The sequence below is a fragment of the Empidonax traillii genome, unplaced genomic scaffold, assembly GCF_003031625.1.
Source record: "Empidonax traillii isolate 1590-97213 ecotype Southwest subspecies unplaced genomic scaffold, ASM303162v1 scaffold618:size574337, whole genome shotgun sequence".
Classification (NCBI taxonomy): Eukaryota; Metazoa; Chordata; class Aves; order Passeriformes; family Tyrannidae; genus Empidonax; species Empidonax traillii.
Genome location: NW_020955811.1, coordinates 356,873 through 381,673, shown reverse-complemented (window position 1 = coordinate 381,673; position 24,801 = coordinate 356,873). Strand labels below are relative to the sequence as shown.

At 38.1% G+C, this 24,801-nt stretch overlaps 1 protein-coding gene across 4 annotated transcripts in view; it reads left to right on the top strand.

Annotated features, from left to right (window-relative positions):
- ZFAT (zinc finger and AT-hook domain containing) overlaps window positions 1-24,801 on the top strand; it is a 121,639-nt gene that overhangs the window by 46,955 nt on the left and 49,883 nt on the right. For 3 of the 4 annotated variants that reach the window (XM_027898701.1, XM_027898700.1, XM_027898703.1), the window contains 3 exons: window positions 6,029-6,199; window positions 11,796-12,056; window positions 20,965-21,138. In XM_027898701.1, coding sequence (XP_027754502.1) covers window positions 6,046-6,199; window positions 11,796-12,056; window positions 20,965-21,138 — 589 coding nt within the window. In that variant the 5' untranslated portion in view covers window positions 6,029-6,045. Of the gene's footprint in view, window positions 1-5,125; window positions 5,522-6,028; window positions 6,200-11,795; window positions 12,057-20,964; window positions 21,139-24,801 lie in introns of those variants that run through there. The other variant, XM_027898702.1, reaches the window with a different exon arrangement.

The following is a 24,801-nucleotide window of genomic DNA, read 5'->3' as shown; positions in this document are numbered from 1 at the left end:
TTTTGCTCTTTAGCACTCTTTAAGAGCATTTTTGAGTACTACTTTAATCAGGGTTACAGAGTAACTCTCACTTTGAAAGAGGTCCTGTGTTTTACTTCTGATAAAGTCAAGAACTGTCTCCTCTTGTGGTTTCCCTGGCTGCATGCTGGGTGAAACACTCATTAATAGTGTCTAAATATTTAATCTTGGCGTCCTGGCCCTGGCCTGACATTTATCCACTCTGCATAAGACTAATTAAAGCCTACATTATATGGTTGTTTCTGCCTTTGTAACCTTCTATCCCCTGCAGTGCCACAGTCATTCGTGCTCTCGTGGTCAGATTGTGGCTCATGTGTAGTCCTGACACCGTGCTTTTCTGTGCGATGCATTTAAATTCCTGAGGAATTCTGTTACTTGTTAAAGTTGCCTGTTAATCAGATTTGACCCTAAGCTGCTTCTAACACACGGTATTGCTTCACAAACAATACATCCGACTTTGTCCCCAGTATTTTGAGGTGGCAGTGACCCACAGCCATTACAACAGTGTTTGTCAGAAGCTTGTTTGAATGTGTATCTGTCAGTAATTCCTGTCTACAGCCAGGCATTCCCATTTTGACACCTTATTGGGCTTATTGCATTGCAGTAGTATGGAGTTTTGTCTTTTAAAAGCAGCTACAAAACCAAACCTAAGATATTGTTTTGTTCATTCCTGTTAAAATTTTATTAGCTTCAATGTCATCCTTCATTTGAAAACAATCTTCATGATTTTTACTGCTTCACTTTCATCTTTGTGGTCTTTTGCACTTGTCACCTACTTAAAAGACTTATTAAAGACTTGTCACTCTTTAATTTAAAAACATTTTCATACTCCCTTAAATTTCCCATTGGTGAAGCCTGATGCTCCTCTGTTTTTATTTCTCAGCTTGTAGTTTTCTCTTGGGTATGTACAGAACTGTCAGTTTAGTTCTTCTCACAACAATACTGTCATAAATTCATGTCCCAAGCATCTTAACTAGTGCTTTTTTCTCTCTGTCCTACTATATTTGTGTTGTAGAAGTCATGGAATCATAGAAGGGTTTAGGTTGGAAGGGATCTTAAAAATTATCTAGTTTTAACCTCCCTGTCCAAGGCTGCTCACAGTCCCATCCAGTCTGGCCTTGGAACACTTCCAGGGATGGGGCAACCACAGCTTCTCTGGGCAACCTGTGCCAGTGACTCACCACCCTCACAGGAAAGGTGTAGATTTTAAACTATATTATTTCAGTTGTCAGAAACATTCTAGTTTTTGCAGGAATGCATCCTGTATCAGCATTGCTGTAACTTTCTTCCTTCATGTTAAAGTAAAAAATGTTTGTGCCATTTAACTAAGGATAACATAAATTACTCTGATTTTAGTCAGCAGCTCAAAGTGAGAACAGCCATGGTCAGGGGCTCCTTTTGTTTGACTGAATGTGTTCTGTATTGCAGGTTTTGTCTCACTAATCGTCTTACACTGGTGAATTAAAAACTGGTTGCTTACTCTTTAGAGTAGTCCAAATTCAGATGAAAGAAGACCTAAAATAGCTTAAGATGTGTTTGAAAATTTTGTATGTGTAAATACTTTTAATATATTTGACAGTCATATAGGATATCCTAATTCATTGTACTGTATGTGCCCATTCTTTTATGCTCTTCTTTTATGTTCAGGTCAAACCATTTCCTTATTGAGAAACAATGGTGCTTGTATTAAACACAAATTATTGGCTTTTTACATGCTGTTTTCTTATTAACTCTTATCTCACAATTTCAATGCTTCTGCCTAAAAAAGCTACCAAGGAAAAGTCTTACTGTTCTTAAATACTTTAATGTCTTATGTGCTCGTCATTTGTGTGTGAAGAGTTCTTTAACAAAACCAGCAATTTTATTGGAAGAGTTGTACCCACTTTTTATTACATTGATATTTGAACAGAAACAGCAAAAAGTAAGAATAAAACCTAAGAAGACCATCTGATGAATATGATTTTTAATTGCAGAAAGTTCTTGTAGTTAAGGATTTGACAGTGATGAGGCAACAAAGTTAGTTTCAGCTCTGTGGAAGGAAATATGTGATTATTCGTGCTCTGAACTTCATTGCTGTGTATTTTAAGGATGCATAAGTATGTGGTCTATCAAATTTGTTATTGCATAGACCAACAGATATCCTGTGAATTTTTAATTTTTATATTTAACTACGGAGTTCTAGTTCCTTTAACATCTCTAGAACTTCAAAGGCATTTACAGAAGTTTTTAACTGCTGGCTACATTTCAAGGAGAGCAGAAAGTTTTGGATACATTAGGATGATTTAGGGCATATAAATACAGATTTGTTTCCTTGCTCTCTGTTTCTTGTTTCTAGGTATTAAAAATAAATCAATACCCAACCCTGATCCTTCATTTTATGAAAAATGAAATGTTTTCATTCGTTAAAATAATTCTGAATTAGCTTTTGTCATACGATGATTAAAAGTATATATGACAGTAATATATAACCTGATTCCCTTAAATACTGTTAATTTCAGTGACTTTTCTAGGATAAGTGCTTTTTTCTTCCCTCTTCTCTCTTCCACACTCCAACTTTAAAGCAGAACAGGACAGATACTGTTTTATTCTTTGCAAAGGAGTTTGGGAATCAGGGAATCTACTTCCCAGTCTGAAACTTGCTATTTGTTTTTAGTCATCCATTTGTTAAACTCCCTTTGCTGCAGACATGATTAGTGTAAAGGAAAAAAAATACTAATTAAGAAATATGCTTCACTTATGCTATAGCTTCATTTTTCACATTTCCATTTAAGAATAAAATTACTGGTATTATTTATTTCAATGTATGTTTAGCATAGTTTATATGGGCAAGCAAATTGAAGATAATGAATTACCACAAAGCGTGTTTAGTGAATGGAATGTTCCAAATTGGTTTTGGCTGAAATTCCTGATGTTTGTGTACCTGCATACTTGATTACTGTTTCTTTCTTTCTTTGCATACTGAATTCTTTCCTAATTAATTGCTCTGTTGATTTCCCACATAATTAATTATTCACTAATTAGCCATTGATTCCCTGCATAGTTAATTAACTTACTCCTTATTTGATTTTTACACTAAATTGACTATAATTCATTGCTTTATTGCTACACCACCTAATTAGCAACTGGTTAATCAATTATTGTTTGCTTATTCCATACTTGTTTAGTCTGGTGATCAGCACAGTTTATCCTCTGCTCTCTGACCTCCTTTTCCAGTCATTCTTGCTAAAATAATTTTTTTGCTCAGTTTGGTTTCCACCTCTCCTCTGGGCGAAGCACACACATCTTCTGTGTGATCTGCTGGTGCTCCCTGCACCTTCACTGACACCAGTTCTCTTCTGGGGTTGGTCCAGCTTTACTTTTTTGATGGTTTTGGTAATCAGACACTTTAAACAACCACGGGGACCTTTGGGGATCCTTCTTGCCCTTCTGCCCATCTCCAAGTCCTCCCTGGGAGGAGTGAGAGATAAGGGGGTGTGCAAGTACCGATTACAGCTGCTGGAGGAGGAGACAGGAGACGCAAAGCAGTGAGCCTGAGCCTCTAGGGAAAACAACCAGCAGCTCAGGAAGCAGAAACAAGTGACAAATGAAACCTCAAAACAGAAGTGGCAGCTAAATCGTGGAATTTCAGTAATTTTCAGTCATTTCAGTTAAACCTTTAGGTAAATGCTCATAGGTTTTATTGTGGGTCTTAAATGTGCATTTGCATTTAAAGAAAACAGTTGTCATCCACTGGATCACAAACAGGCTTCACTCACTTAAAGGAAAAAAAAAAAAGAGTGGTGCTAACTAGAGCAGAACTAGTTCAAAGGAACATTTCCATTATAAACATGCTGCAATCAAAATAGAAATATCTGTGTGCCTGAGACAGCAGAAAGGCTGAGAAGGAACCCCACCGAGCTCCCAAGAACACGCTGAGTGTACCGTACATTTACATAGCTGCCAATGTGTAACACAGAGGATATGTCAAACAATAGGAGCAGTATTGGAGTTGTTCTTCAGAGATGTCTTGAAAGAGGTGAAGGCATAGTCTGCCTTTGTTTTGAGGTGTGCTTTTGTTACGTTTCAAGTGCAAATAACTGTAAACGAGAGATGCCTCTGCTCCTCTTAAATTTCAGGACACTTTAAAAAAGGATTTTTCTTGTGTAGCGGGAGGGACTGTAATTAACGTGTCATGAGGGAATTGGAATAATGCTGTAGAGGGTACTGATCTTTGCTTAGGATTGTTTTGAAAATAGGTGCCAAAATACAGTTCCCCTGTTCTCTTACCCCTGGATTTATCCCAAAGTTCACCAAATATCGCTTTTATTTCTATACTTATTCATCTGATCTGTGATTTGGTTTGTACCTCAAATAGTGTTGCTTGTTCCAGGTTGGTTTCAGTGGGTGAATGACCCCAGTTTTCCATAGGGAGTGTAGCAATTGACACCAGTCTTTGGGGCAGGACTTTATATATGTCCTGGGAGAACAAGCACATTTGTTAAAATTGACTCCTCATTATTATTAGGTTTCCTTGGACACCGAAGGGAGCAGGGCAGGGACTGTTGAAAATTCAAGCCATTAAACCAAATAACATCAGTTCTAGAGAGAACAAAGTCCCCTTAATTTCTCTGCCAAAAATTTTTGAGCTTTTTTTTTTTTTAGCTGAGATTATATTAATCCTTCTTTATTGTTACTTACATTCCTGAGGCTTTACTTTCACATCATGCCTCAACTACCTGTGAATTTTTAAAAAAAATAACAAAAAACCAAAACCAAAAACTAAAGTTATGCCTAAAAAGTTGTGTCAAATTTCTGTGAAATTCATTGTTTGCTGCTGCTCTGAAGGTTTTTAGTTTGTTGGTTTTTTTTTTTCTTTTCTAATCAACCGGAAGGTTTCATTGAACTTTTATGTCAAAGTGTATGAAATACCAGATGGTTTTTTTAATGTTGAACGTTAATATTGCCTCTGTGGCTGATATTTGCTCTGATAAGAGCACAATTTTTCTCTCCTCTCTTAAATTTTACTCCTATTCCTGCCTATTTTTCTCCATGTTGATTGGTCAAAATGAGGCTTGATACTTTTCAAAGTGGTCATAACTTTTTCAAACATATTTGGATAAAAGCAGAAAAAAGTGGTGTTTGTACAGCTCTGAAGTGAATGGCCTGGAGGAGGAAGGATGTGATTACATGGCTGTGACTGTCATGTGATGAACCACTTTGTGGCTGGCAGCACTGCAGATGTTTTGACCTTCCTCTCCACTCTTTCATTATGGCAGAGCCACATCTAAGGATAATGACCCCTGAAACCATGCACTTAACATTTGTGGCTCCAGATTTGTGCCTGTGGTAATGTTCTAGGGCAAAAATGTCATATCAAAGCATACTTTTTTAATAAAAATATAATTATTTTTTGCTATAGTGGAGAAGATTTCTTTTAGCTTTCTTGGTATTTATTTTTACCTGCCTTCTTTTGTTTCCAGCATTTACACAAGTAATTAGAGAGTTAGACTTGTTTAGGTGTGAGGTAAGTAGAAAGGTCAAGTATATAAAAAGTAACAGTGAGGTCCCTGAACATAAATTAGGATTTGGAGCCTAACTATATTTCAGAGCTGCTTAGTAGGATAAAATATTTTGCATTTATACCAATGTGATACACAACAAACTTGGACAAGGACTTCATGTCTTATATAATTTTACCATGTGTTTGAAAATACATAAAATTGTAATGTTGCCTGAAGCTGGAAGGGAGAAATAGGTCTTAATCTGTCCTGCTTGCTTAGAAAATTTCTAAGCTTTAAGCCAGAAGAAGTTTTTAGCCCTGTGACAACCTGGGTAGGAGTTTAACCATTTCTTAAATTAATTCATTCTGGGATGTATTATGAATGTGTTCATTTAATGATATAACATTCTTTGTTTCACCTCGTTACTGTCTGTTGGGTGTATTAAGTAACCAAAACCTCAATAGCTGCTGATAAGACAAATAACTTAAATTTGAAAATATTAATTACTTGTTTTTAAAATTGTTTTTCAGGGATCAGTTCCATCTTCATGTGTAAGCTTTGTAACTTATTTTCACCAAATCAGTCCGAACTGTTGTCTCATGTCTCCGAGAAGCACACTGAAGAAGGAACCAGTGTGGATGACATTATTATTCCTCTCCAGCCTCTAACAGTGCCCACAAACACAAGCAAAGATGGAGAAGGTACATTCATAAGTTGAGAGGAATGTAATTTTCAATGTTACTTGTTTTTTTTAATAAAGCCTGTGGTGTGGTGATTCTGTGTTGTGTACAGAGTGATTTACGTAGTTTGTTTTTATAATAATCACTCTACAATTGCCACCCTGGATTTCATTCAGCGCAGAATAGATCATATGACAGATGAGGATAAACTCAACATGTCAGGGGGGATGATGGCATCGGTTCATTAGTTTTAAATGTCAAGTGCAGCAAAGTCTGCTTCCTATAGCTTTAATTTGAGCTGTGTAATAGCAGTGGGAAGATTGTAAAACACCAGTGGAAAGCAACCAGGACACCATGGATGCGAATATATCTTGAGGCTTAGATGTGCTTCTTGAATTGTCTGACTTGTTTGTTGTGGTTCAGGTAATATTAGTAGTTCTATTTCAATAAGGCAGTGGCACGATTCATGATTTATAACTGTGCTTTGATATTGACAGTGGTAAATACAGCAGTCTGGTAGTCAGAGGTTGAATTACTTATACAGAACAATTTTACTCTGCAGTGTCAGAAGTTACATTCCTTCCATTCCTTTTTTAAATGTTTATAATTGCCATCCCTTGGAATATTAGCAATAGATTCAGACTTTATAATTATATCTTCTTTTATTCCCTTACTGAGTAATGGATTTATATTGTAGGCAAACCTCTTATTTAACACAAGTACTAGGATTTCCCAGTCATGATTTCTGGACTTAAAAATCTGTGTGCTTATGAATCAAAAGCACTCTAATATCATAATTTGAAAAATTTTTTTAGCATTAATGTGTGCATGTGATTTTTCTTAACTTGTTTACTTGCAGTAATTATATTAACTTCATCAGCATAAGAAGATATTTCTAATAATGGTCATACAGTATTCCGTTATAGCTTCTACGTCCTCAGATGGTTGGTGAGGAAGAATCACACCAGATTTTTATTTCACACAATGCCCAAAATTACCAGTGCATCGGGAGATGGTGAATAAATTTCAAATCAGGTTCCAAATGCAATTCTAATTTTATTGTAATTGTATAGAATGAGTTCATCTGGCATGCAGAATACATCTTCCATTTTTACATCTCTGTTTCCTGTTATCCCTTCACTAAACAGTGTTTCTGAGCACGGTGAGACTGGTGGTACTTTGTAACACATTCTTACTCCTTTCAGTAAAAAGACTCTCCTGTAAACTGCTACATTTGCATTTGTGTCAGGACTATCTGGCTTTCTGAATTGTATGTGTTCAGCATGCATTGTATATTTCTGAGAATGATTTGTAATTGCCGTTATGATCTGAAGCAACAGAAATTAGACACAGAGGTTGTAAGAAATAACTTTGCAAGTCTAATTATGTAAAATATAACATTAATATGTTAAATTACATATCCATAAGTTACCTTTCTGATTATTCTTGGTGAATACTTTTATTCATCTGATATACTCATATGGTGCCACCTTTTTCAGATTATGTAGCCCAGCTCTTTGCCATCTGCTGTCAGTGAGAATGTCAAGGTAAATTACTTTCATATAGATTTCAAATTGTATTCTAGGCATAGCTCCTCTTAGCATTTCTCCTCTCCCATCACACAGACAGATTGGAGAACAGGGTTCTGAAGTCCCATTCAATTATTTTCTATGTTCTGTTTTTAAAAAATTGGGTTTTCTAAAGTTTAGGAATTGGAAAGAGTTCTTCTTTCGAAGCATTCAATTTTCCCTCCTGTTACAGAATGTGCAGCAGCTGAGAAGTTTATAATGTACAATTTTTTGTCAGTGAACCAGTCTCTGTAGTAATTCAGTATTGTCACTGGAAGGAGAAATAATTGATGAATGACAGTCTTAGAAATTACAACTTCCTTTTAGTACTTGGTGACTAATGGATGAACAGCTTTTTGTCCTTTGAAAGCCAAGTGTCTCTTCGAAGTATTGGTAAGTGCTGTAGCTATTCCACAGTTGGTATAGATGAGTGAATGCTGAGTTGCTAATGGAGCTCTTTGTTCTGCCTGAATAATAAATTAATGATTTTATAAGTACTGCGGACAAGTAAAGTGCTAGGCAAGTAATCTGTGTTTATTACTCTGATGTTATTTTATTGACACTGCTCTCTGCTGAATTTGGTTTAGTCATGCCACTTTCCCATTGTTAAGTCATGGTCTATTTAGAGTTGATTTGTCCTAAACATTTTGGTAGGACAGTGTTAGAATTTTGTTATTAAGTGGGACCAAGGGTAGCAGGCAGCTGTTACACAACTGTGTCACATTTTTGTCCAGTGCTGGAGTGTGACATCTTTGCTTGGGAAATGACAGGTACTTACTGGGAACTGTAGTCACTCACACCTCAGGTTTTTGTAGGGCTTCCTTTCATAACTTTTCACAGTGATCTCCATTTCCTTCAAAGTGCTCCCTTCAAAGGGACAGCATCAATGGCCCTAGCTTTGTCTATTCATAATGTTATTCCCTGGCAGATCACTGTTTGTTTTAGGTTATATCTGCGTTATGGGATACATGCTCTGTCGGTTATGAAACCTTGAAGAAAGTTTCAGTCTGAATATCATAATTTCCTCCAAGGAGTTTATCCCATTAAAGTCACTTAAAACCGTGGCATGTGTGTCAGCCTCATCCTTGCTTGAATACAGGACACAACCAGAGCAGACATTCACTCTTGAGGGATAAGAGGTGTTCTGGGTGCTGGGATCCACAGGCAGAACAGTAACAGGATAAGGCTGTGGATGAGATGTGTTTGTATGACACCTCGTGTAGAAGGTTCTGAATACAGCCATGTACTGTTGTAATGGATGAAATATAAGCTTTTTACACTGACATTTGAGGAATAATTCATGTTGCATAATGGATTGACCTGCTAAGATTTGCTCAGGATGTTTAAGTGAACACCTGCGCTCGTGACTTCTGACAAAGTTCTTGTATTAAATAGATTGATTTGGAGAACCTTATGTGAATAATTCCTATGAAGGAACAGTATAAAAATAGACATATAGTTTATTTCATTATTTTATTTGAAGTGCCTTTTGTATGTCTTTGAGTATATAATTATACAGCACAGCACAGAATATCTTCCCCGAATATTTCTGTTGCTTATCCAATACCAGTCAGCGTAAAGATTGGTGTCAGAGAGTTTGTAATGAGTGTAAAATCCCCAGAAACAGCTAATTTATTCTTGGGGGAACAGGATCTTACTTTAAAATCTTTTTAATGACCAGTTCAATACTTCCAGGTCTGACTAAGCATCCTTGAAATAAGTGTTAGGCTTTTTTTTCATTATTTATTTAACACACTGCTTTATTTTTAACAGTTAAGCAGATTTTTTTTTCTAGCAAGTGATGTTTGATTAACTTGGTTATGTGCTGGCAGATGAATGACAATGTGCTACTATTAAATTGCAGTGTATTGTTAATCTTAGATGGTGCTTTGAGCTGGAACTATATAATACAGTGTGAAGGACCCACTGGGGCCAAGCTGGATAGAGAGGCAGCTGGAATTTATGGTCATGTGCGTCATGAAAAATTTAATTCTCACATTGCTAGCTCAAAGTATCTTGAGATATATTTTGTTCTGGGAAGAGGAAACCAAGGAGCAGGGAAAAGAAAGGACTGTGATAAGCCTCAGAAATTCTGGTGATTTGTATCAGTGGCCCATATGAGCCCTTCTGTTCCTGTGCTTGTTGCTGCCCTGCACTTGCCACCAAACCCTTTTAAATGTTTGGGAACTGCTGTAAATTCTCCTGCTGGTGGACACATTTACAAACATCTGTAAAATTTGCACATCCTTTGTATATTTGCCACACCATTAGTAGTCACAGTGCTGAGAAGTGCAATTTCTGTAAGCCACAGCACAGGTTCTACCACCAGCCCTCTAAAGTAGTACTTTTCACGTTTCCACCTGCACGCAAGACTTTGTTTCAATTTCTGTCTTAATGTGAAAGTGCTGCTCTCTTTTTCCTGAAGTTTACATTAAAACAGTCAGGCAGAACCACGTCTTCGACCTGATTTTTCTTCATTTCTTTTGCTGGGTAATCTGATGATTGTGTTGTAAAAGAATGAAAGGAATATCATACACAGGGAATATGGTGTTTGCATTCACTCTTCCAATCGTGGGATTTAATTATTTTACAGTAACCTGAGCAGTATCCACATCTGTATTCCTCATGTTGGATACGTCAACAAAGTGCGAACTTTTGACAGTTTGATGTGAAGATAATTATTGTTTGTTGGCTTGTTTTAATTGTATGTTAATTTCTTCAACTCCAGGCACCAAATACTGACTGCTGTGATCAATGGATATCAAAATAACATGACTGGTAGCAAAGAGAAGTTTTGAGAGCACTGAAATCACCCCTTTCTTTTTGGCTGATAATTGACAAAATTACTTTTGCTGAAGTAGCACAAAAGTTCATGGCACTGATGGAGAGTTGCAAACACTTATGGGGAAAGGGTTGCCTTTTTTCTGTTCATAGTGAGATTTTTGGTGTTTTTATTACATTAATTTAAGCGGACATGTACTCAATCATTCCTATAAGAAGACAGAATGCTTTCTTTTTAATTTGATAATAATTACATAATTAACTCAAAGCTGTGGTCTCTAAATGTAAGGTTTTGTTTGCCTGGTATACTTAGAGAAATTCTGAATAGATTATGAATAAGATGCTGCCACCACCTCCTCATCTCCTATGTCATCCTCCCTTAATGTGCCTTGAGGTCATTTGTTTTTCCATATGCTCTAAATCAGCCAATTCAGTAAGGTCTTTAGGCACCTGGACTTGAAAATTATTTGTGGTTTGCTTTGGGTATTTTTAATATTCTCCCTTTACGTGATTTTTCAGACTTTTACATTGTCAATCGCAATTTGTCAGACTATGATTCTACAGCAGGGATGAGAGAAATGTTAAGCAGAAAGTACAGTTTACATTGTCATGCATTTCTATGCGCTACATCTCATTGATTTAATCAATATATTCTCTACAGATATATGTAAATGTAAAATTATATTAGGATCTATAGGTGACTTCTGATTTCAATTAAGGGAACATTGTTTGCATGACTTCTGGAATTTTTTTTGCCAGCTTTTGGGTTGAAAGTGCTAACAATAAAGAACCACAGGAAATATTAGGGAGTAATTGTTCAATATACTGAATGGACAATGAGCTTTTGCTTTTAAAGTATGAATTTTTTTCCTCTGATTACATCTAAAGACAAATAATTTCTGATTTAAATTAACAGGTTTTTTGTAGAGTGTCAGAACACAGTAAAGCAACTTGGTAGAATGCATGTGCTGGTACAGTTACACAACAGCCTAGAAGAGCGCTTGCAGTGTAATTTATGTAAAGCTGTGGCACTTTGGCATCTGCTGATCTCAGTAACACAAACATTATTGCTTTGCAGCCACCAGAAATGCCAGCAAATGCCACTGCTTGAAATAAATTTGTGTGACGCTAACCTTTTTTTAAGGTTTCAGGGTAGAGTCTCTCAAACTTCATTTAATGTACCTGTTTTTCAGAGATCAGAGGGATATTAACTAATTAGCTGTAGAATTTAATTATAACTTCCTTTAAACTTTAACTTTCTTCTCTAGAGCTTCTTGTAGCGAAGAGGAAAAGGGGCAGACCTAAAGGGTCTACTAAGAAGTTTTGTGTGGATGAAGATGCGGCAGAAAACAACCCTGTTCCAAGTGAAGAAACTCCCCCTGGAACAGAAGAGGGCCCAGAACTGTCTGAAGTCTCACCAGGCAGCTTGGAATGTAGGAAGTGCAATCGGAAGTTCTCCAACACACGTCAGCTGACTAAACATATCTGCATTATTGTCTTAAATGAAGGAGAGGAAGAAGGAGATGGAGGTAAGAAAATGGTGAACAAAAATATCTGAAACATTTGTGGAACAGTGTGTTTCCACCGTGAGACCTGACTTAAATTCCCCAGTGTTTGGTTTTAAATGGAATGGAGTTGTCTGTTTCCTGTAACACAAAAAGCATGCTGAAGCAAAACTGAGCACAGAGTCAACAAAGGTTTTTTTCTTCAAGATAGTTAAAATGTTTATTGCACTAATGATAGTCTTAAAACTCCCTGAAATATGCTTGTTTTGCATTAGCAACTGTTCTGTTTCTCACAAAGAGGGGTGCAGTTTTTCAGTGAGAAAGGCCACATGGGTAAATGTCAGACATAGGTGAGGAAGGATGAGCCTGTACAGGGGCTTCTATCCTGTGACTTCGGAAACCTGAATTCTGTTCTGTTCTTTTGATACAATCTGCTTTTCTGGATGCCAAACTCACCTCTTCTTTTTTACAAAACTTTATGTAAATAACTGTCCTTGGCATATGAGAGTTCATTGTGTAAATTTACCTTAAAGACTGAGTTGAATATATACAGCCTCTCAGAGTTTTAGAATAGAACAGAGCACAACAGAGTATTTTCAGTCAGGGGGAACCTACAATGACCATGTAGTCCAATTGCCTGAGTAGTTCAGGGCTGATTAACAGTTAGAGTGTTGTTAAGGGCATTGCTCAAACGTTTCTTAAAGACTGACAGGTTTGGGGTATCTACCACTAATCTAAGAAAGTATGTTGAAAAAGACACCTGTGAATATTCATTTAGAATAGAATAGTTGGAAGGGACCTACAGTGATCGTGTAGTTCAGCTGCCTATTTAACTTGGCCAGAAGGTGAATGTCACATTCATACAAAGCAATGACTTTGTCCAAATTGTCTATGTAAGTTTTGTGTTTCTGTTAAAATGCACTTTTTGCCTTATCTACAGTTGCTCAGTATGATATCCTGTTGATTCTACTTGTAAACAAAATTTACCATTGATTTTTTTCCCAGCTTTCTTATGCCCTTTTGTGTCCTCTGTCATTATGATACACAACTAGTATGACTAGTTTTCTTTCAGTGATATGTAGAGTTTTAACTTTTGTGGCAAAGCCTAATTAAAATAAGTTAATAAGAATATGTTGACAGGGCAGAGAAACTCTTGCTTTGATAAAGGACCTGGTTATATTTTACTATCATCAGTGGTAGGATTTTTCAACTGTCCATAGCGACCATTACATCAGCTGTCTCACCTCTGACATCCCAAGGGCCTGTTCCCCTGTCTGTTCTGTAGGTACCGTGTGTTTGCACTCAGGATGATCTGCTCCATAACCTTGCTGGGTGCTGAGGTCAGACTGACAGACCTGTAGTTTCCCATATCTTCCTTCCCTTCTTATGGATGGGCATCACACTGGCCAACTTCCAGTCACCTGGGACCTCCCCAGTTAGCCAGGACTGATGATAAATGGAGAGTGGCTTGGTGAGCTCTTCCTCCAGCTCCCTCAAAACTGAGCACAGAGTCAAGATGCACCCACCCAGTGCCAGGTACAGGGGAGTGGTCACTGCCCTGGTTCTTCTGGCCACACTATTGCTGATACACCCCAGGTGCCGTTGGCCTTCTTGCCCACCTGGGCACAAACTGGCTCATGTTCAGCTGCTGTCTAACAGCACCCCCAGGTCCTTTTCTGATGAGCAGTTTTCCAGCCACTCTGCCCCAGCCTGTAGCACTACCTGAGGTGGTTGTGACCCACGGGCAGGGCTTGGCACTTTGCCTTACTAAACCTCATACAGTTGGCCTCGGCCCATCGAGCCAGCCTGTCCAGATTCCCCTGCAGAGCCCTTCAGGTTCACACCAGGGCATGAGTTTATTTTTTTGTCTGTTCTGTCTTTCCTGTTCTTAATGATTCCTCAGATGAGGTTGGTTTTCCTGACTACTGCTTACTACTGAATTTATGCTTTCAAGAATGTATTTAGAAAAACAAATCTTTCCTGTGTTGTAAGAGTCAATTTAGAGCCCATTATTCTGTCAGTAAAGCTTTTTTCTTTATGTGCCTTTCTTAGCATTTATTGTCACTGCAGGTGGGAGTCTGTTCCAAATTAGCACTGCTCTGCACATATGTGTGTTTATACATTAGGTTTCTAAGCTTTAGTTGTACTCAGCAAAGATCAAGTAAGGACTTTTGGAGAGCCTGTCCCAGCTCTGGGGCCCCCAGCACTGGAAGGACACCAGCCTGTCCAGAGGAGGCCACCAAGTTGATTAGAGGGATGGAGCACCTCTCCTATTGGGAAAAGCTGAAAGAATTGGGATTGTTCAGCCTGGAAAAGAGAAGGCTTCAGGGTGATTTCATTGCAGCGTTCCAGTACCTGAAGGGACCCTACAAGAAAGATGGAGAGAGACTTTTTACAAGAGCATGTAGTGACAGGACAAGGGGGAATGGCTTCAAACTGAGAGTAGGTTTAGACTAGATATTAGGAGGAAATTATTGTGAGGTGATGAGGCACTGGCAAAGGTTGCCCAGAAAAGTTCTGGCTGCCCCATCCCTGGAAATGTTCAAGAACAGGTAGGTTGGTTGGGGCTTGGAGCAACCTGATCTAGTGAAAGGTAGCCCTGCTAGGAAGGTTGGAAGGAGATGATCTGTAAGGTTCCTTCCAACCCAAACCATTCCATGATTCTGTGATACACAGATGATGGTGTCGCTGTCTCAGTACACAATACTGCAAGTTTTATACCAGGTATTTATTTTGTGCGTATTTTGTCTCTGTGTAATGTTCAGTGCATAGTTTGGTTGCTTGAGCAGATGTGATCAATACCAAAATTTTCAAGAATAAACTATCCCAGACATAAAAACTTCTTGAAATCACACTTATTTTGGTGTACATTTAAAAAAAAAAAAAAAAAAAAGACTGAAACTTCTAATTTGGTGAGATTTCACTGTTGCTGAAGTTCTTAGAGCTGGATGGAGATTTTATTGAAGACCTGTGAATCTTCCAGAGTTACAATACCCACTCTCACATTTCAGTCACTTGTTCAGAGCAGATGGCTAAAAATCACAAGGGTCTTGGGCCACAGGTTCTTTAGTCCTCAACATGTTACATAATACATTCAGTTTGGTTTTTATTTCCCCTTTTATCCATGTCTTTCCAGCTTGAAGTTAATTTTGTAATGCTTCTCAGATTTTTCTGTAGTTCATTTTTACTATTTTCTTGTGTTTTTCATTTCTTGCAAAACTTAGCACTATATGGACATCTGATTAATAATCAGTATGTTTTCATTTTCACTGTGTCTGGCTACAATGGAGTTAATTTCCTTTTGTAGCAGCTCATATGAGGCAGTGTTTTATATTTGTGACCAAAATAATGTTTTAGCTCTTGATAAAATATGCTAAACATACAAATATTGAAAAGATATATATTGAAATTCTACTGAATTCTTTATTGAGAGAAAGATAATATATGTGTTGAGCTGAAGCTCAAATATTCATAAAGGTTTACAAGTAATAAGATGTTTTGCTATCTTTTATGGGTCTACAAGGAAGGTCTTGAAATCTGTAACATAATGGACATTTGTAATTAAAATGAATAAATAGGTATAAAATTCTATTGAAACTGAAGTGTATATTGGTCAGAGGAATAGTTAATTGATACCATGGATGATTGCCTTCACTTTGTGGGCTCATTCATTAAAAAAAAATAAAGAAAGAGTGACCTAATTTTTTGCAAATGTGGTGGGTTGACCCTGGTTGGACTCCAGGTACTCAGGTGCCCAGTGAAGCTGCTTTGTCACTCCCCTCCCTCATCTGGACTGGGGAGAGATCACTCACCAGTTACCATCACAGGCAAACCAGACACAACTAGGGGAAATCAATTTATTACCAATGGATTCAGAGCAGGATAATGAGTAATAAAACCAAATCTTAAAGCACCTTCACCCTATGCCTCCCTTCTTCCTGAGCTGTGTGTACACCTGTTCGTTTCTTTTTGGTTAAACCAAGTTAACAGTTCTGGCTAATGCTTTGGATCTGGCTGGCTGGTGGTACTGCCATCCAGTGTGTTGTCCTAAGACAAAAACAGAAGAGTTGAGGTTCTTCCTGAACAGCCACGTTTTCACTGTGTTTGCTTCCAACCAGAAAACAGAACTGCTTCAGCTTCCAGCACAGGGTTGGGGTGTTTTGGGGGATTTTGACAGTTGTTTGATTGGCTCAGTTTCACAACAGCTGCCTCTAAGCTTGCTTGATTTGAGAGACAGACAACAGGTAATTATTTTAACCACCATCCCTCTCCCACACTGCAGCATATGTGAATCTCTGTCAAGATGTAAGGACGTTGAAAGGCTGGGGAACAGGATTTGGGTGGAAGACACAGCACTGGACAGTCTCTTCTCTGGAGTAAACCGTTCATTCATGCTGAATTAGGAGCCTACATAATTCTTAAAGATGTCACTTTTGACCTTAGTTTAAAATGTTTTTGCTATCAGCTGGATTCTGATTGAAATTAATTCTTCCTGCAAGCAGTATGTCTTTTTCTGCAGGAGAAACAATCGCCTGTGTTAATTTTAAATGGCCAGTTCATCTTTTTTCCAAGCTGCTCTCTTGCTGCTGTGAAATATCATTGCTTTTTAGGGGATAAGAAATAGTAATGTGATGGAAGATTAGTTTAAAAACATGCCAGTTAAGGATGTGTAGCTGTGCTCCCGAAGTGTCATACGTCCAATTACAAATGCCCAGATCAGTCCCTTCAGTTAACAGCTCCAGCAGAATCCTGGGACAGATTGGAAGGGACTCTGAAAGCACTGATTAATTCAGAGTTGACAGTGGCTTTACCAATCAACGGAAACACAACCATTTCTCAAATGTGTTGAAGGCACAGGCACAGCGTTGTATTTCTTGCACAAACACAAGCTGGCGTTTGAAACTGCTGTCGCCGGGGAGGGGAGGTCACTCCATCCATCTGTTGGATCCAGGTGCCAGCTGACAAAGTGCTGACTGCTTAGCAAGGGAGATGCAAAGTGAGACAGTTTGTTTAAACAAACCTGCTCAGGAGCAAATGAAGGCTTTAACAGCCTGGAGAAACTGGGCTTCAGTATTCAAGTGGCATACACTCCATTTTCTCCTAAATTATCTTCAAATCACTTATAGGTGTTCCTTTTTTATACAGCTGAATTGTCCTTGTTGTGAGGGGCAAAACACTTACTTTTGACACTAATCCACAATACTAACACTGGAGGAATTTTTTCCAGGAAGATTAAAGGCTAAATTCCAGGAACTAAAAGCTGTTGAGATGGCCCTGTGCTCTAGAAAGGCCATTTGAGTTTTGTGGTCAAAGTTGAAGCTCTTGTTTTCCATTAAAACATACTTTTGTTTCCCTCTTAATCCTTTCCTAAAGCACCTCTTCCCTGTTAGGATTTTTTGGTGTAAAAAGAGTTCAGGAGCAAAGCAGCTGCCCTTGTGTGTTAAGATTTTTATTGATTTGGTGATTTGATGGAAAGTGTTGGTTCAGGGTATTTTTAAGTCCCTTTCAGGTTACACACAGACTATGAAATAGTTCTGTTTGTAGCAAAAAGTATTGGGAACATGTGCATCCCAGATATTCTTCAACAGATTGTTTCTGAAAGGTATTTGTTCCTCTCAAAAAGGGGAAGAATGGGGCAACTGCCATCAGCGTTAGATTAGTGAATAAATTTTAATGCTTAAATATCAGAACTCAAATACTCCGTAGAGAGGAGACAATTTTTTTTTTTGGTGTATCATGTGAGAGTGAGAATGTTCTTACAGATATTCAGCACTAGTTGAAGGTATTCAGCAAATCAGTTCAATTTTCTCATTTGCTTGTTTTTTGCCAATATATGTGTGGCCTTTTTTGGTGTTAACTGAGTTTGCACGGCACTCAATACCTTCCTCACACCTTTGCTCACAGTGAAAGGTAGTCCTTCTGTTAGGGGCTGGATGTTGTTCTCAGCTCACATTGAGATGGAAGTTGAGATTCAGTTCTTTGTTTGAAGTACTTACCAGCTTTGGGTTTCTTGGGAAAATATTTTCCCATGGCCATGATCTTAATTATTAGCGCTTGTCATACATGTACAAGGTTTCTTTGCATGTGACACAGCAACACTTTGGCAAAGAAATGTTTTTGTATTGCAACTCTGTATGTTATTTTTAAGTCTTTTTAAACAGCATTTTTGGAGTTCTGTTTTGAAAAGAGGGATTCATAATCAGCTGCATTTATTGTAACACGTCTCTTCCGTGACCTTTACCCTTGGTCGGACTGAAGGAAGTAGCAAACTTGGTCTACCTGACAGAGGCACACTAGGAGAGAAAAGCAGCATGAAACATTTCTTAGCTTGGTCCTGTGGTCATAATTATTCACAAGTATGGATCACAAATTCATGTCTGTGTTTCGTCCTTTTTTTTTAGTAGAGTTCCAGTATTCAAAAGTTAACAGTTACAGGTTGACATGAAAAGCAGGAAATGGCAAAGTTTTGTTGTTTGGTTTTGGGCACTTTATTTCCTCATTAAACTGATTAACTCTTACTTTTTAATGGTTAGAAAGGAGGATTTAGGAGCAGGGTTCTTGGATTCTCTTCATATGACTACTAGGAATTACATGATCCCAAGCAAAGTGGAGAAAATTCTATTGTTCTCATCAGAGCTTTTATTCCAATCTGCAGTTCTGGAATTTCTTTTAGCTAAAACATGTTTTGGCCATGGGTATATAACAAAAGCAGATTAATTAACCCAATTACTTTTTGTATTTGTTTTTTTAATAGTAGGTGAAGTAGCCTCAGAGAAACATAATTCAATAAGCAGCTTACATTCTTTGTGTTTTCTGATATTTATGAGAAGACTTTTTTCTGTTGGTAGCCTGGTCCTGGAGAGGAATTTGTGATGATTTATTTTCTTTTTGATAATAATCTAACAGAGGCTGTTTCATGAAGAAAAGGTGGAAAAATGTGTTTGTTTCATATAATCATGAAGGTTGGAAAAGACCTCTAAGATGGAGTCCAGCTATTTCCTTTCACCCCTGCTCATCACACCAAAAGAAACCACTGCACAAGCAGTTTCTGGTTGAAACTGCTGGAATTTTCTGGAATTTTTCATTATATTCAAATATCTTCTTCAGGTATTGCGGAGAAATGTCAGTGTTAGAATTACATAGGTTCAGTAGCAATGAATAATTTACAATGAATAATTTACAACTATATTAGGGAGCTGAATGGGGACATTATGAGACTCTTTATATATAAAGCAGCAATATTTTCCAAAATCATAGAAGTCTACAGAGAAAAAGGTAGTTGAGAAGAGGCTTAGATCAAGGAATTTATCTAATGAAATTGAAGAAATCATTAGCAGGCACTGAAAAGCTGGGGGCTCTGTAGGCAGAGAAGCTGGAAGCTGGGGCAGAAGCATTGCTAATGTGACTTCACAGAAATGTGACTGGATAACTGTGTTTGAATTCAGTTTGCTTTGTGGTTGTTCCTCATTCTGGGGTTGTAAATATGAATTTCAGATTTACAGATTAGCATCAAGTCATTACCAGTTGTCAGTGTTCACATTTCTGCCTCAGGATGCCTGAGGAAGCTAAACTGGTTCCTGCACACCTTGTTTCCTTCTGGTTTTGTGTTCCTATCGCAGTGGAATACCTACACCACATTATGGATATAGATGGAATAACTTACTGTGGAGATTGAGTCAACTGATTTAGATTCAGGGAACAATAATAAAAGAAAAATTCACCGGGTTTATTTATAATTTTCTTCCATCAGTTTGTGCTTTTCTTATTCATTACCTCTGGCACATTTGCATAACGTCTTAATTTGCCAACTTTGTTTTCTCTACCCTACATTTTCTACCACTTCATCTAATATAAGAAATTTTACTGGCGTAAACTAAGAGTTTTTATCTTTATGCTGCTAATTAATTATATATAAGACAAGGGTTTTTTGTTTGTTTTGTTTTGTTTATTTTCGTTTTGTTGAGGTTTTTTTGTTTGGTTAGTTCTTGTTTGGGTTTTATTGGTTTTTTGGCAGGGGAAGGGGTTGAGAGTTTTTGGGGGTTTGTTTTTTTTTTTAAGAATTTCAGTATGGAATTCCTCATTTGCTTTAAGGAAGAAATATCTTCAAGGAACAATTCAGCTGATTACTGATTATTCACTCTTATTTCAGATGAGTGTTTTGTATAGAGTCATAGAATCAACCAGAGGTTGGAAAAAACCTCTGAGATCATCAAGTCCAACCCTTGATCCAACCCTGCCGTAGTTACCAGACCATGGCACTGAGTGCCACATCCAGTCTCATCTTAAAAACCTCCAGGGATGGTGAATCCACCACCTCTCTGGGCAGGCCATTCAAATGTCTGATCACTCTCTCTGTAAAAACTTTCTTCCTAATATCCAACCTAAACCTTCCCTGGCAGAGTTTAAGACTGTGCCCTCTTGTCCTATTGCTGATTGTCTGGGAGAAGAGACCAACCCCCACCTGGCTACAACCTCCTCTCAGGTAGTTGTAGAGAGTGATGAGGTCATCCCTGAGCCTCCTCTTCTCCAGGCTAAACAACCTCAGCTCCCTCAGCCTTTCCTCACAGGACTTGAGCTCGAGTCCCATCACCAGCCTGGTTGCTCTTCTCTAGACCTGCTCCAGCACCTCAATATCCTTCCTGAACTGAGGGGCTGTGAAATAATTTAGAAACACAAATGTTTCTGAGAATACATTTTTAAAATTTTGACTTTTTCCTTTTTTTTTTTTTTTCATGTAAGTATCACGCTAATTCTATTAAATAGAGGGAAAAGAGTTCCCCTTTAGGGATTGTGCAGCACATCTTGTTTTGATAATGTCTATCTTTCTACAGTAGCATTTGTTTCCTCCCCATTTGTTCTTGTAGTGTCAGTGATTGTGTCACCTGCATTGCTTTTGTACATAGTTACCTTCTTTTTGATGTTTGCTCTTTAGGTAATGATTCTGACGTTGACCTTGACAGGAAGGAAGATGAGCGAGAAAAAACTCCAAAGAGGCCCAGAGTTCAGAAAACAGAGAAAATCCCATCGAGTAAGGAGGCCGAACAGGTTCCAGGAGCTAAAAATCCTATTATAAGTGTGGTTTTGACAGCCCATGAAGCTATTCCAGGTAATCAGAATCACCAATTATATAGTAATTTTTTTTTTAACCATGCTGATACTGTATAAAACAGTCACTGGTCTGAGACCAAACTGTTTGGGATATTTATTATATGAAAAATATGGACTATTTTTTGATTATCATGATACAGAGTCTCTGTCTCTGACATTTACATAATTTTAGAACTTAAGTCACATTTCTTCTTCGGTGTGACCTGCTGGACCTAGTGGTAGTTATCTGCATTAACATCTGTCATGTTTAGTCTGTGAATAGTTTTAAAGAAGAAAATGATAAAACACTGACCAAAGACCAGAAAAGTATTTTTTACCTGTAGAACCTCTGTTACGAATTTTGATTTGTGTATATACTTATGACAAATGTAAAATTGTTTATGAATACATAAAATATATATATATAATATACATACAAATAATTTGACAGAAAATGTGTAAATATATTTGAAAATCAAGTTCTATGTAATGATAAAGGTTTCAAACTTTTTATTTTAAAACTTGGTTTGCATTTGCCTGTTTATATAAACCATTAACGCACCTGACTGTCAGAATCCCTTTTTAATAGTTTTGTGCATTATTTTCAGCTTTGTAGCTTTGTTGTTCTCCTTTTTGTTATTGCTGACGTTTCTGAGGATTTGTTTTGCTTATAACTGTCAGAACAACTTGAATGTCTTTATTTATTTTCATGTTGTGGCTTGGAAGCTGGCTAGATTTTCTGTGTTGTTGTTTAATGTCTTTTGATGTTGAGATCTGTGATACACTTGGACTTTGTTTGCTAAATTGTATTTCTAGTTGCAATAGTAGAGGAAGCTGGATGAACTCGCCTACGAATATCCTGTGTGCTTAGAAGGAAAGTAAAAAAACACCTTCACATACATTGTCTGGGATTTGCAGTTTCAGAGATTCGGATTTACACTGAGCTGTTAAAAATTTGGCCTTGCAATACTGTAAATACAGAGGAAGGTGGGAGAGGACTGGTGAGCACTGGAAGTGTGGAAGCCTGGTTTTGGGATGGTTTGAGGTCTGCACTGCTTCGTTTCACTGACCACAGCTCCCTTTCTCCTGGGTGATGTAACCCTGGGCTCTTTCTTAGCTGTTGGGAAACGCTAATTTTCCCACTGTGCTCCCACGTTTTGCCCTTTTCCACTGCATGTGGCTTTTCCCCCATCCTGGTGCTCATTTTCTTCCCTGCCACACATGACACACCCCTCGTGTCCTCTGCTCCTTCAGCTGGGAAAAGGGGCTCATGGCTGGTTAAGGGGCTCATGTAGGTGTTAGTAAAGGGGTTCCTGTAGGTATTAATTTATGGATATAAACAAAACTCTTCCCTTCCTCAGGCCTTTTGGGAAGAGCTGTAAGTGGGGGCTCCCCTCTTCTAGTGCTGAATTTTATGAATCTTGTAAGAATTTTTCTCTTAGATCTTTAAATTTCTGGTGAGGACTAGAAGAATTTAAAAGAGAGCAAGGAAAGACATGGTAGACAGTGCAGTCAAAGACCCATTTTCATACAAAACTAGCCTAAAAAGGTGAATGAAATGATAGTAAATACAGATAATGAAGCAAATGTAGGAAGCATGTGATACAGGAGAGGAAATGAAAATCTAGAGCTCATCGGTGCCTTAATTACTACCGAGTACAATTTTTTCATTGGATAACGAAAATTTAGGGTTTTCTTTGCACGTATGCTTTTTGGGGGACTCAAAATGTTAAACAACTTCAGCTTTGGAGTTCCTTATGCAGAGCACATGATACTTTCAGAAGGCTTTAATGAACCAAAAGGATTTATGATCAAGTGTGAACCTGCAGCTGTTTCTGAAGGTCCTCTCATTTATTTGATTGACAATTAGTAATCTTATTACATTCAAGTTCCCAGCTAAAATACGTGTAATAAAAAAGTCATTGCTGTTAAGACAGATATGAATTGTCACCCAACTTTTCAGAGTTTAGAAATTGTAGAAGATACAATGTAAGTGGTTAACTCTTTGAAGATTAAAAAGAAAAATAATTCACTTAGTGCAATTATGTTTTAATTTATTTTCATTGATTTTACTTTTTTTTTCCCCATTAATTTCCATTATCTAACTATATCTTAGTGTCACTAGTAATTCTTGGGCTGTTCTCCTTTCTCAGTAATACATTAATGACTAGAGTTTTTAATAAAGATCTTTCATAGTCTGTTATTCCATTTTTATGGAGATATATCATGTACTGAAGAGGTGAATTACTGCTATAGACTGCTCTTGAAGAATATAAATGGATAAGCCGTTTCTCCTTTCTCCCATGCTTTCTGTGTGCTAGACCATCTGTAAAGTTAAACGGAAAATAAGGTTTAAAGGTGCTTAAGCACCATCTAAACTTAGCCATCTGTAGCCACCTGTTACCTGGCTTTAAAGATGCATGGAAATATCCCTTTCTGTGTCCAGTGCAGTAAAACATTGGTGAAGATTTCAGATGACAATTAGAAAAATAGAGAAGGCCTTAAGAATTAGTTGTATTTTATTCACAGTATAAAGGAACTACTCATACTCCCTTCTGAAAGATTCTTTTGGAAGTATTGCATTAACATTTTGCCATAGTTTTGCTATGCATTGTTTAGTTTTGGGACACTGCTTAAATCATGTGTTCAGTGGATTATGACTAAATTGATCTCCTCAGAATCCCTTTGAACAAAGAGATGAGTTCGTTTTTAGCTTCCCAGAAAGGACAGTTGGACAACATTGATTTTCCGTGATGTTCCTCTTCCATAATTTTTTCTTGAGAGGCCTATGAAAGCTGATAGACTTACAACTTTAGAAGTCTGGAAGCTTGCATTAACCCATGGACTAAATACAGCTTGAGTAAGAGCTGTAGATTTTTTTCAGTGCAGGCATTGAAGTAATTTGACAGGAGGGTCTGTGCAGACCTCAGGCCGTGCAAGGCCAAGTGCAAGGTCCTGCACCTGGGCTGAGGAAATCCCAAGTGTGGATACAGGCCTGCAATGTATGGATTGAGAGCAGTCCATCCAAGAAGGACTTGGGAGTGCTGGTGGAGCAGAGGCTGGACGTGAGCTGGAAGTGGGTCCTTGCAGCCCAGAAAGCCAAACTTGTCCTGGGCTGCAACAAAAGCAGTTTGGGCAGTGGGTTGAGGGAGGGGATTCTGCCCCTCTGTTCTGCTCCTGTAAGACCTCACCTGCAGTGCTGCATCCAGCTCTGGAGTCCCCAACACAGGAAGGACATGGACCTATTGGAGCGAGTCCAGAGGAGGCCACAAAGATGATCAGAGGACTGGAGAACTTCTGCTTTGGAGGCAGACTGAGTGAGCTGGGGTTGTTCAGCCTGGCTACAGAGAGATCCAGAGAGATCTTCAAGCAGCTTTCTAGGGCCTAAAGGGGACCTACTAAAAAGCTGGAGAGGGGCTTTTTACGAGGGCAGGTAGTGGTAGGACCAGGGGGAATGGCTTCAAACTGAAAGAGGGTAGGTTTAGATTAGGTGGTAGGAAGAATTTCTTCTCTGTGAGGGTGGTGAGGCCTTGGCACAGGTTACCCAGGGAAGCTGTGGCTGCCCCATCCCTGGAAGTGTTCAAGGCCAGGTTAGATGGGGCTTTGAGAAACGTGGTGTAGTGGAAGGTGTCCCTGCCCATGGAAGTGGGGTTGGAATTAGATGATCTTTATGGTTCTTTCC